Consider the following 14,218-nt stretch of genomic DNA (forward strand, 5'->3'; position numbering starts at 1 on the left):
GGTAATGATTTTTTCCATCCTGAATTAATGACACAGAAAGAACTGGCTGTCTTCTGCACACAGTAAAGGGATCATGGGAATAGTAGGTTTATTTTTGAAGAGGATGTAGCTACCTTACTGCTACTAACTTGTAGTCAGACCTATACATACAGTTCTGCTTATGGAAATGTATATTCCATAAGGCTTATTTCATGCTTATTTCAAACATTTCTGTCATTATTTACTCACCCTCATTCCATTCAAGCATATAACGACTTTCTTTGTTCTTCAGAACCAAAATACAGTTTTTGTAAAATTGTTTTGTATTTCTTGTTTACAATGGGAGTGGATAATGAACACTTCTTCTTAAGCTTTGATGACTTGCGACTCGACTCAACAAAATCAGAGAAGAGTTGCGACTTGACTTAAGGTCTTTGCACATACAGTCCGAAATTTTCGTATGCGTTTTTTCGTATTTGACACTCGTTTGTACGGTGTCTCTGAATTGTCAAAACTCCTCTCAAAATACTTGCTACGGGTGCGAAAAATGCAGAAAATCGAACCCAGTCCAGTTTTTTATGACGGACGAAAATATCGGAGGCAGTGTGTAAATGTGATTGACACAACGTGAGGTCGTATTTATTTTTTAACATGCGGAAATTTTGGACGCAAATTTCGGACTCAATGTGCAATGGCCTTTAGACTTGGGCACCAATGACTCGTGACTTGACTTAGACTTGAACACTATGCACTAGGGGTGTAACGGTTCTCGGTAAAAAATTGAACCGCACAGTTCTCCACCAACGGTTCGGCTGTGAGAAGATCCGAAGCGCACATAAGGAAAGTCTCAGACATGGCGCAAATATTGAGTTGTCTTTGAAGCGCTTAAATGGACAAATTCACACACAAAGTAGGTCAACATGCCCCTCTTGTCGAGTATCTTAACAAACATAGTAGGTTATGTCTTAAGTGAACGGACGAAACAGACGGTAAACAACACATGTGTACAGTATCAGTGTACTGGATCGGTTTCATTCCTCTTAAAGCGACAGCAGCATATTCCTGCTGTCTGTTCAAAGTCAAGGAAATCACTCACTGCTTGTGACTCGATAGCTTCTGTAACTTCAATTATGATTCATCTTTATTTAATTTGTACATATGCAATGTTATGTTTTATTTGATTACTTTAATCCATTTCTACCTTGAAAGATATACAGTATACACAGTATCTTATTATATTATCTGCTTTGCTCTGTTGTTTTATTGGTGCTGGTACTTGTAGCTTGATTATTTGTTCTTATTTTTATTTGTCAGTAGTCCCTTTTCCTTGAACATAGCACAAACCGAACCGAAACGTGACCCTCAAACCATGACACAAACCGAACCATGAGTAATTTGAACTGTTACACCCCTACTATGCACACTAACACTCGGCAAGTTTTTATGTTTTAAAACCAAAAATCAAAGTTGTGATCACGGTCGGCTGTTCTCTGGAGCGGATCACACAGGTAAGAGCTACGTGCTGTGTTTGGCACTGTACAAGAGAAAGCCTCGCCCATGGCGCTTGTCATTTATTAAAACTGTTCAGTGTTTTAAACCACATAATGTTTATTTCATATTTCGGACAATTAGTGCATAAATTAGACACAAGTGCTAGTAAACTGTAAACAAAAATTTAAAAATAATTTAACTTCTTTGGAGGCAGCAATTATAACCCTTTCAACCTTAAATTTAAGACGTTTTATTCATCTTAAACGCATCCAATTGTGTAGGAAAAATAAAGCTCACTATCCTCCCAGGTCTCCCTCACGCTCCTGTCCCAGCCATTCATTTTCATGTTGGGAGAAATGGGTGAGCTTGCATGTTGTAAATCCGCCTGATTTAGCCCTAATAATCTGGCATCAAATGATCGTCTACCTTAAAACGCAAAATAGATGTACATATGTTTAAGCAAAAATATCAGAAAATCCACATTTCTGCGCATGCGTGGTAGCCCTTTGTAAGCATGAGGTGGTCAGTTGTTTCATGAATGGAAGAACGTCAAACGGAGCGGGAGGCGGCAAACTCAAAATCTGTTTTATGAAACATGCCATTTAGAAGCTCATAGAAGGTATTTTTGTGATGATTTCAACTTGTTTGCTAGCCTGCCTAAATGCATTCCATGTACACAATATCTAAGATAATTGCTCTCTCAAACTAGCTAACGGTTGCTATCATGCTTATAATTCACGATCACTTGCTCATTCTGTGCAATCCGAAGCATACAGCATTACATTTTTAGTTGATGATCATAACACATTTCTCGAATACAAGCTCTGTATTTTTGCCTGTAACTAGCTAACAGACATAAAAGCTAACATAAAGCATGATTGTAGAATGTAGTGTTGAAATTTAGAAATTGTGTATACCACACATAAATCAGGTGGAGCCTAAACAACATTTAAAGATATGTTTGTATTTTTATAGTTAGACAGACTGAAGGACACCGAGTTAGAGAAAGGTATAAGAGATCATGAAGAAAAGCGTGAACCATTTCTTACAACTAAAACACATTGCCCAGTCATTAGTATGCCAGAAAATATTTTCTTACTTTCTATAGTCTTACAAAAATGATGTTCAAATATTTTTCATAGTCAATGCATTATTTAACATGAAAATTAATCCCAAAAATAAAAATCCTGACATTATTTATTCACCTTCATGTTGTTCAATAACATTTTGATTTATGTTGTATTCTTAAATTTTATTATTAAAACGTTTATAATTTAAATTATTTATTGTTATAATTTATACAATGTATAGTTTAATGAAAATTGCATTCCGTTTGTGATAAAATAACATGTTAGTATTCCTACTAGAAACCTTGAATACTATTCAAGACAAAAGAACAACAATTGTATAACTTTGTAAATACCTAAATTCCATTTTCTACAGTATATTTATCACGATCGGTGGCGGACAGAACCCAGGCGCAGACAGAAGGAGGGGGTAAACAAAACAGACTTTAATAACAAAATAAAAACCCACGATGGGGGACAAACACAATAACCAAAAATGCTTTAAAAGACAAAGAAAAACTTCCCGCAATGGGGCAAAACAGAAACCAAGGAACACTAAAACAACTCACTTATATAAACATGTTCACGGACAAGGCAAGACTGAGACGCGGGAACAAGGGGTCACACAAAACATACCAAACACAACGAAGCGCCCAGGACAATGAAACATGAGGCATTTTAAAGGGAACACAAACGAGGGATAATGACACAGGGCAGGTGAGAAACATTAGACACGGCAGGGAAGCAATACTGGAAACGAGAGGGGCGGGGCCAGTGACGAGACACGAGAAAGCACATGAGATGTAAAAACGTAAACAACTCATGGCTTTCTCACATAAAACCTAAGGGCTCTGTCCCGATCCTGCCACACGACTAGAAATTCAGAAACAAGAGGGCAGGACAGTGACAATATTATAATATAAACTGAGTATACAGTAATATTACAGTTATAGAGGTCAGACCCAAATTTGAATGGTTAGTGTCATGAATGGTGAGGGAACAAGGACACAGTACAGAGGACCCAGACGCAGACAGCGGATAAGGGGTTAACAAGACATTTAATAAAATATAAATACAAAACAAAGACCCACGTGGGGGTAACAAAACAAAACAGGGGAATCTCCAACAGGACAGGACTAAGACTAAATACACCTAACAAGACTAAGATAAACATAACATGACATGACATGAACTACAAATGACTACACTAGACTAGACTAACACAGAACAGGCACTCACCAGACAAACGACAATGAACCAGCACGAGACAGAAGACACAAGGGCATAATAAAGGGGATAAATCAAGAGGGGACAGGTGCAGGACATGAACTAATTAACAAACAATAACGAGGAGACGAAAGGGCGGGAACAGAGACGCCACACCGGAGAGAGGGAGTATATGGAATGCCAAAACTGACTCTCTCCACATAAAACAAGAGGTTCTATCATGGTTCTGCCACTAGGTCAAGAAAAGCAAGACAAGGTGGGACAGAACCATGACAGGTTAGAATAGTTGGTGTGTCCCATACAGCTATTATCTCCAAGCTATATCTTCAGTCAGGTGTGTGAAGTAAATTTCTACCACAGTGCCCTTAATTATCTCATATAAAATATTGTAAAGCCTTTCTGACATAAATTAATATAAATCTACTATACTATTTAATACAGTGAAACTGATTTGGGGAAAGAGAACTAATGACTTGTTAAAGGCTTGAAGTTTAAACTTGAGGAAGACTTGGACTTGACTTGGACTTATCTGTCTTAACTCGGGACTTGACTCGAGACTTGCATGCAAAGACTTGAGACGTACTTGTGACTTGCAAAGCAATGACTTGGTCCCACCTCTGGTATTTTGTAAACACGTATTTTTGTATTTTTTTACTATGTCTTTCTATGTGCTATGTATGATATATTTCTGTATTTCTACGTGCACTTCTGGAATTCAGCCAATCGGATTAGAGCATGCCAAATCGAGAAAGCACTTTCCAGTTTTGTGTGCAATATGCAGTGGTGGAAAGATTACTGGAAATTTGTACTTAAGTAAAAGTACTGTTACATTGCTGAAATTGTACTCAATTAAAAGTAAATGTACTGGTGTTAAAAAAGTAATTGATTAAAAGTAAAAATTACTCTTCTCAAAAACTACTCAGAGTACTAGTTACTTGTTACTTTTTAGGTGTTATTTAATGAATTAAGAATAATTATTAATAATCAAATTTGGAGATTTATATAGAAAATAGCTACTTTTAACAAAACACATCTTTACCTTACTGATAAAGCATATAACTGGATACAACTCAGACAAAATAACCATTCAATGTATTGTTCTGTCTGTCTGTCTGTCTGTCTGTCTGTCTATAATGAGGTCAGTTTTCCAGTTGAAACCATTTATGCACTTCCAACACTGTTCAATCATGTGTACTAGGCCCCACAATGCAGAACTTAATAAATAAGAGTACTTATTTATCACTTATAGTACTTATTTTATTTTAGTACTGCATGCAAAAAATGCTAAACATTTGTAACCTAAATTGCATTGGATTAGCATTAACAGTCATATCTGTAGAGGAACTGGCTGATCAATTACTCAACCTCAAGTCATTCAAGATGTATGTGACATTATTTCTTAGGTAGAACAATAAAGATTTTACCTGGAGTTGTGGTCCATGGTTTTTCATAAATTGCAAGTCCACAGGTTCATGTCTTTAAAAGTTCAAAATACAGATAGAGGCAACATAAAAGTAATCCCTGCGGCTTCTTTCGATGTATTAATGACGTCTTATTTAAGCAAATCGATCGAACTGTGCAAGAAACTGAACATTATTTACAACATTATAACTGGTAATGCACAGTTTGTGAAACTGCTTCGCATGCGTTCCAATCGCATATGTTCCCTACTCACTTATAAGGGCAGAGTACTTGATGTAGAGACTTTAGAGAGAGATGGACAATTTTATCTCATGAAATAGCTGTTTGGATGAAACTTGGCGAACGGAGTGATACAGGAAATCAATATTTCTCACAATACGAAGAGCCTTCGTATTGTGTCCCTTTCCCGCAGTGACTTTCAAGTGCGCAAAACCGCCGTTTGATACGCGCCCTGCCTGCCACACACGTTCGTCCTCCTCCATGATTAAACTAAATAGGCCGTTTTCACAATGACTTCACTTAACTTCCGCCTTTTCGAAAAGCAGTGTATCATAACATCCGTCTTGCAACAAACAAGAAGAAGAAGAACTTCCGTTTTGCCGTCGCGCTGGAATTTAACAACAGTGGAAAAAAACTGACAGAACACGTATTCAAGTACTTATTCTAGCACCTTCGCTAACACAAAAAGAAAACAAAACACTTACCTTCATAATCAAACAGGTACTGTTCAACGAAGAATTTGTATCCTTTCTCTAGCTTTGATCTTGTCGTTAGCGAAAATTTGTCTGCAAGACGTTGTACATCATCTAGCCGTATTTGTGGCAGATGTGCAAGGGACTTGGTAAACTCCATTCTGAGGCGCTAGCGGAAGTAACTTCTTGAGTTTTACTGGCGGTTGGCAAACCAGCTTATAGGTGCATTACCGCCACCTTATGAACTGGAGTGCTAGCGGAAGTAATGATACACTGCTTCGCGGCAGAACGGAAGATGCGTGACGTCATGTGAAAAGGGCGTATTGGCGGCAGATGTCTTGAAATCTGTGTGACGCAAGTTTTCTATGTGCGATTTGAGTGGACGGGGTCACGTGACGGGACTGATTATTCTCCTTAGCCAATCACATGAAAATTAAACATATAAAGTAGCGACGACAACATGAGGAAAAATAGCGCAGTAAAAGTACCGATACAGCACTAAAAATTTACTCAAGTAAAAGTACACTGTTTTTAAACTACTTAAAAAAGTACATTTCCTGAAAAAAACTACTCAATTACAGTAATTTGAGTATTTGTAATTTGTTACTTTACACCACTGGCAATATGCATCAGATGGGCAGTGAATAGATTGTGGGCAGTCCATGGGCGTGATGTCTGAGAATGAGGCTTTCTACTGCCATGAGTTATTTTCTAAAGAAGGAATTCACATTAACACAGACCTGACCATGATGTGCGTGGATCATTCACGTACATTACATAGATAGATGCATGTGCTTGTATCTGTGTAAGTGTGTACAGCACTACATGTACTGAATGATGGTGACTGGTTTGTGTGTGTTGTGTGGGAAGGTTGTGTGAAGTGTAAAAGTAATTAGTCTGAAGTATGTGTAGGTAGCGTAAGTTCATCATGTAGGTTATGTAGCACGTTTTAATAGATTGTGTGATTTGTGTACAGCTTTCATAATGTGCATCTGTAGGTTGTGTTATGTGCAAGTAGGATGTGTGATTTATTCATAGGTTGGGTGTGTGCGTGTCTATCTGGGCTGAATGCTTGTTAGTCTTATTTTTTCACCTCCATAAATAACTAAGAACAGATTTATCTTCACAAAAGCGCCATGGTTCAGTGTCAGATCACTCGCGTGTATTTTTGCATCGCAGCAGTGTTGTTAGGCGGCGTTTTGCGGTGATGTTATATCGCCAGCCCCTGCTGTCCATTGCCGTACATTAAATGTAATGTGGTTCGCTTTAAAATCTATAATTATTTCTACACACTTAGATGTTAAGTTTTAAAACAAAGGCATAACACAAATTATAAAACGGTCAATTCTGGTCCTTGATTCTGATTGGCTGACCCGAGTTCTAAGCCGTATAAAATACCCTGATTTATAATGGCTGACTGCCTTACATAGCCTAAATATCACTTTATTTACTTTATTTTATTATATTACTTTATTTATTTTACTTTATTTCTTCCGCAGAACACACACACAAAATATATTTTGAAGAATGTCGGTAACCAACAATGGCGGTACCCATTCGCTTCTATTTTATGGATACAAAACCAATGCAAGTCAATGGGTACTGCTGCCGTTGTTCAGTTACTAACGTTCTTTAAAAATCTTCTTTTGTGTTCTGCAGAAGAAAGTAATACAGATTTAAAATGACAAGAGGGTGAGCAAATGATGACAGAATTTTCATTTTCGGGTAACCTATCCCTGTAAGTCATATCTAAAGGCTAAAATATAATAAACAGAGTGTTGGGTTTTCAAAATGCAAAAAAAAACACTGGTACAATATTCTGGTATTCATCATGGATACCCTAGCTTTATAGTTGTTGGTTTCTCACAAACAAGCAAGACTTAAATATTCTTTAGAAAATGTAAAATGTGTTCACGTCACATGTATGTATCCTGTATCTTCATGGCAGTTTAACATTTAATGTTTACTAACTGTTTGCTTTTTTCTTCTTTTTCATTACGGTGTTTGTCCTCAAGGCTATGCTACAAACAAATTGCATTTTTTTGTCCATGCTTGCCTGTTGCCATAGCAACTAAAGCTATCTGTTCTGCCAATGCTATTGATGTAAAGTCATAAAATCACTCCAAGCGCTTGGAAATAAATATCCATCTTCTCTCTCCCTCTTGTCTCTCCTATCTGCTATCACTCACTCACTCACTCTTCCTCCTTTCTTTTCACTTCTATTTCTTTCGCTCGTATTGCTATACCAGGTGCCTACCCTCGACTGTCTTTGAGCTTCAAGCTGAAGAGAAACATCGGTTACTTCATTTTACAGACCTACATGCCCTCGATCCTGATCACAATCCTGTCCTGGGTATCCTTCTGGATTAACTATGATGCCTCAGCAGCCAGAGTGGCATTAGGTATGCTCTATAGCACACCCTGCATGGGCTATCCTGTTTACAGCTGACAGCAACAGGGCAGAGATTTCCGTGTCCTCTTTCCCTTTCACTGTAGAAGCGCATGCTTTATTGAACAGTACATTGTTGGATGTTCCAGTAACTACAATGCCAACATTCAATATTCTATTTGAATTGTAACTCATTCTGGATGCACTCTAGGCCTCCTCGGAGTTCACTCCTTCCCTTTGGTTTACCTTTTCTCAGATCTCGCCTCCAGACAAACACACACTCGTACACATGCACAGACAGATATTGTTGGGGCGCATGCATCATTTAACAAAGAACAAGACCCATCGCTCTGAGGTAGCCACAGACCCATTGCCTTTGACACACTACGGCTCATAAAGACAGTTCTCATGTGTGTGTGTGTGTGTGTGTGTGTGTGTGGGTGTGTGTGTGTGTGTGTGTGTGTGTGAGAGAGAGTGTGTGCGTGTGTGCGCGTGTGTGCGTCTTTCCACTGCAAATTGTTCTGATGTTACTCAAGTATGAGGAGTGACTCAGTTTGCCCCGAAAGGCTGCAGAATCTCACCAGTTGCTTTGAGTAGCGGGACACAATAGCTCTTTTCCAAAAACCTAGTGAGCTTGGTGATCTTACAGGGGTAGTTCACCCAAACATGTGTTCACCCTCATGACATTCCAAACCTGAATAAGTATGTTTCTTCTGCAGAACAAGATATTTTGAAGAACGTTGGTAACTGAAACACATTGGCCCTCGTTGACTTTCATTGTATGGACATTTCTCAAAATATCTTCTTTTGTGTTCCACAGAAAAAAGAGTCATATACAGGTTAACACCATGAGGGTGATAAATTATGAGAGAATTTTTATTTCTTCAAAGATACCTCATTTGCCCCAAAGCTTAAGCATATCCCAGAATGCGCTATGGTGATTCAAGAAAATGACATTGAAATAAAAACATTTCATTCACTACAAAAGTATAGAAATGTTGAATTGTTGCTTATGTAAAGCGTTCCAGATCACTCACTCATGTGATTTAGCTGACAGCAAGGCAGTTCACTAAAAACCTCTGAACCCAACTTCTGCCTCATTGCTTCCAGCCTACTCGCTTGCCATTTTGGACAGAGCAACCCGGTGTGTAGTCGGTCTATTTTGCACGTACAGTAGTGGCATCTGGGTTTTTGTTTTAAATCATAGATTACAAACGACAGCTGAATGTTTTTTTTACACGTGTGTTTTATGCATGTGAGTGTGTGTTTGCACACGCACCCAGGTGCAGTTAGTCATCTCTCTGAGATGAATATGATGTGTTGGATGTGGACCTGCTTTAGGAAAACTGTCCTCATTAACCATGTTAAGTGGAGAAATTAGAACGCTTTACACAGGGAGGGAGCGGCCTCATGGGTTTCCACAAGCACACAATCTATATCACCTGCCCCCATGCCGGTTGGAAATCGCTTTGCAAGGCTGCACCATTTTTAACCTGAAAATATGGATAAAAATGTGAGAATGTCATTTATCTCTGTATGACTGTGATTCGATATTTTAGCGAATTGAAGTGTAAATATTTCCAGACTGTTTATTTTTTGTTTTAATGTACATTAGTCTGTGTGTAGGATTCCCAGAGAACCTTTGAAAATACCTGTCGCGTTGTTTTTAATTGTGCAAAGATTAATGTATGCTGGGTAAGAGACTGTAAACACAGACGCCGTACTTCACTGAGAAAGCAGCATGAGAGCTATTTGCATTAGAAAAAATGGACTCTGGTTGACTCATTTGGGCTTTCAGTCATTGTAAATCGTTTTTGTACCGTCTGGAAGCTAGCTTCCCTATACAAGAATAAGCATGCTCTAAAGTAGGTGGGATTTTTTAAATAAACAGCCAATTGAAAAAGTGACGTACATACAGTAGAAATGTGAAAAATGTGGGGCGTTTAGAGATTTTAGTTAAGGAAAATTGTACAACTGCTTAGTGTTTAAGATTCAGCATTTAGAAGCAATATTACAGTTGCAAAAATTAAAGTACACACTTCAAATTTGGCCATTGATATGGAGCATCTGTGCTTCTCCCTCCCTTTAAAAGCACCAGCTGCTGGTGATCCATGCAGCTTTATGAACTCCTCCTCCTATCCTTCTACTATGTAACTCTCTCCATCCTTCCTCTCTCTTTTCGTTCCTCTTTTTTCTTTGTTTGTCTTTTGTTGCTGTCCTCCCACAGCTAGGCAGCCAACTGAAAACAAAGGGATCAATGCAGCTAGAAAACAATTACATTTAACTTCCATTTCAATCCCAGGGTATGCAGCAGCACAAATGAATCTCAGCCTTAAATGCCCCAGTCTCACCGCCTCTCACTGCCTCACTGACTCCATTCATCCTCTACAGCCACATCCGGCCCGGCCCGACCTCATACTGTATCTCACTCTGCATTACTGCAGCACACTTAAGGGCTCAAGTCATTTCAGAAAGGAAGTTATCAACTGATACAAGAAGCAAGCCTATCAAATGATGTAGATGATGTTTCGTTGATGCGTCTTTCGATTCGATGGTTTTGCTGACGTGGTCGATCGCGTGGATCCTTTCTCTGGAGGTTGTTAGAATCTAAAGACTGCTTAATGACTCGAGCAGAGAGCGTTTTGAAAGTGAGTTACGTTTGCAGTCTAGTCTGTATGTGAACAACTGTTATTAGGAAGCATATCTTAAAGGGGTGATATGACACGGCTGAAACGAATATTATCGTTTGTTTCAGATGTAATGCAAGGTGTATACACGATTTAAGGTTAAAAAACGCTGTATTTTCCACATATCGTGCATGTTTGTATCTCCTCCTCTGAAAAGCGCAGATTTTTTACAAAGCTCATCGCTCTGAAAAGCGAGGTGTGCTGTGATTGGCCAGTTAACCAGTGTGTAGTGATTGGTCGAATACTGCAAGCGTGTGACGGTAATGTAACGCCTCTTACCATATTTGGAACAGGTTCCAAAGCAATTGTACTGACAGGTACGCCCACCTTACTTGCGTATACATTTGGGCGGTCTTAGTCAAATCATACCACGAACTGACGTAGATTTGTGGGGGTGTGGTTACACGAGGCGTTTCAGGCAGGTCTGGGTGAGCATTCACTTTTACATAGAATGCATCTTTTCTTCCGACACTTTAATTTTTGCAATTTTACATGTCTAATAAATGCATGGGCAGCTTATAACACACCAAAGACAGAAAAACACGTATTCGCGCCATATGACCCCTTTAATTCTACCAGAAATATCAGGGAGTAGGAGATGGGCCACTGTTGTTGTGGCCTTTTTTGTTTAACACGCTTCCTCTGGTGTTTTATTAAGTTCCCCTAAATTCCAAAAAGATGCAAATATTTCCAAAGATAAAGATATAATTTATTAAAAAAACAATTTGGGAAAAGGATATAATCTGGTCACCCTAGGCAGAAGTGCAGGTTGATTTCTTAATAAATTGTATTATAGTTTCTGTTCCTTTATGTGTGATTTAACTTCATAGATTTTATTGTTGATTTGAGTGTTTGTTATAAGTAATCTCAATAGACGGTTTCATCTGGGCCCGAAGTTATAATTTAACAATTTAGTTTAGATTTAATTTACAGTAAAATTTATTTACATGAATATTTTATTGCATATTAATTGTATTAAATTAAAACGACTTAACAGTTATTGATTCTTTGCGGAGGTCTACTGGAAGTAAAGTTTGGGCCACACAATGTGTACTGAAGGTCTGGAACTTATCGCCGCTTTCTTTGGCCAAGGCCCGCCCATGACTGACAGGTAAAGAAACCAATCACGTTTCGTTTTGTGCCGCGTCATGTTTAGAGGCGTGGAAATGTCCCCGCAGTAACAGAGCGGTGTACATTCACAAACGTGTCAAAAGTTAACAGCAACAAAATGATTATAAGTTTATGCCATAAATCGTTTGCACCTTGGATACTTTTGAGAATTAAGCGTTTAGTCCATCGTGATGAATTCTTATGGCAACCGCTGTAAACACGACAGCTTACTTCTTAGATCAGACGGCTTTGTTGTTTCCAGGCGGACCATTAAAGAACGCGACACGCACGTCTCCCAGAAATCCTGTGAAATTCAACCAGATGACGACTTCGAACATGCTGAAGTGTTTCCAGAAAAGTGTGCCTTATGCATCAGACGTTTAGCCAACGGTCCGCAGGCGTGACGTCTGAAGCTGAGACGATGTCTAATATAGAAGTATGTCTATTATTTACATAAAAATGGTTACAAGATGGCATCCGATTGCATGTGTCTGGTCAGGGTGCTTCAAAGTACAAGCAAATGCATTTTTTTGTTGTTCAAAAATGTACCAAAAAAGAAACTACATGCCTCATTGTGCACTACAGACAAGTCTATCTGAAAGCAGAAGCATTTGATCCTCCATTAGCGTGACACGGTCATACGCGAATCAATGCAACATGCTCCATGTGCATCCCTCTTCACACCAGAACGCTGCTTTTGAGTTTATGTAAGCTAGGACAGGCATCCATCTGCCCACACACGTCCTCTTTCACTCTGGAGACTCGGGGCTTTATGGCTGAAACGCTGTGGGAGTGAAGTGACAATCCCATTTCCTTTAATCTCTATGGATGTTATATCCTACATTGTAATACTCTTCTCTGGTAATACCGCTTGAGAATAGGTTTGAAGTCTAGACATGTACATTTTGGATTGTCAATTATGTATTTCTGTGACAACTCACCTGTCAAGGGTTTGGATTCTGTCCATGTTGGAACATACTGCTCAGGATGGTTGCTGTGGTCCAAGCTGGTTGATGTGCTATACAGTACATGTTCCAAAGACCAGCTTGACCACCCTAAGCTGATATGACCTGCTGCTAGCTGGGTTTTTGCTGGTCCAATATGTTCTACCAGCTTGCACTGGCCATCTTAGACTTCTAGTGCCCCTTTACTTCCTGCCTCCCTATAGTGTCCCATGAAAAACCCATAAACATAAAACATTGATTGAATAGCATATGCATATGCATTACGTCAAAGAAAATATGTGTTCACATCATAGTGTCGGACAGAAATCACTTTGCTCGCTTTGGAAACCTGTTCACTGTAGCATTAGGGTGAACACCCACATTAAATTATTAAAGGCCATTTAAATAGTCAGGAGACTGAAAAGCTTGTACATTCTTTTGAAATCCACTGTCTGAGATGTTCTGGGCATTTAAAGTCATGGTCGCAAAGTGCCTGGATTGTAATTCCAGGATTTGTGTTAAATGTAACTTTAAATGTTAATGCAGTGCTGCTCGGGGTGGAAAGTAGGACATTCCCGCTTTGCAGTCAGCAGACGAGACCTCTTTCTTGTTAAGGAGGTAATGACATTCCTACGAGAGTGCGAATGTGACGGAGACATGGTCCCCTGTAAAGCCCCCTGCCCTGCTCTTATTACACTTTAATTAGAGGAAAAACCCAACGTTACGCTCCGCAGCTTTAGTTGTGAAGATCTAAGCTAAGATCAGGCTTGATCAGGATATACTGTACAGCCGGAAAAAATTAAGAGACCCTTTCAGAGGCAGTTTTTCTGATATTTAAATTTACTATTTATAGGTATGTGTTTAGGGAAATGATCCTGAAGTTTGATTTTGTTGAAATTCAACAGACACTAGAATGGAATGGTCACAATACATCTAGAAATGCTGATTAAAGGAAAATTTGGAAAGGCATCTTATTCTTTTCCACGGATCTATATTTATATGTACAGTATATAGTAGGGGTGTAACGGTTCAAATTACTCACGGTTCGGTTTGTGTCACGGTTTCGGTTCGGTTCGGTTTGTGCTATGTTCAGGGAAAAGGGACTACTGACAAATAAAAATAAGAACAAATAATCAAGCTACAAGTAACAGCACCAATAAAACAAAAGAGCAAAGCAGAAAATAAAATAAGATACTGTATATATACCTTT

The 14,218-nt window shown here is 38.8% G+C and overlaps 1 protein-coding gene across 2 annotated transcripts in view; it reads left to right on the forward strand.

Annotated features, from left to right (window-relative positions):
• Window positions 1-14,218, forward strand: part of gabrb3 (gamma-aminobutyric acid type A receptor subunit beta3) — a 48,053-nt gene that overhangs the window by 26,068 nt on the left and 7,767 nt on the right. The window contains exon 7 of one of the 2 annotated variants that reach the window (XM_057338144.1): window positions 8,128-8,280. The exons of the other annotated variant lie outside the window; for it this stretch is intronic. Coding sequence (XP_057194127.1) covers window positions 8,128-8,280 — 153 coding nt within the window. The remainder of the gene's footprint in view (window positions 1-8,127; window positions 8,281-14,218) is intronic. 2 annotated transcript variants of the gene reach the window in all.

This window comes from Triplophysa rosa, linkage group LG7 (genome assembly GCF_024868665.1).
Source record: "Triplophysa rosa linkage group LG7, Trosa_1v2, whole genome shotgun sequence".
Lineage (NCBI taxonomy): Eukaryota > Metazoa > Chordata > Actinopteri > Cypriniformes > Nemacheilidae > Triplophysa > Triplophysa rosa.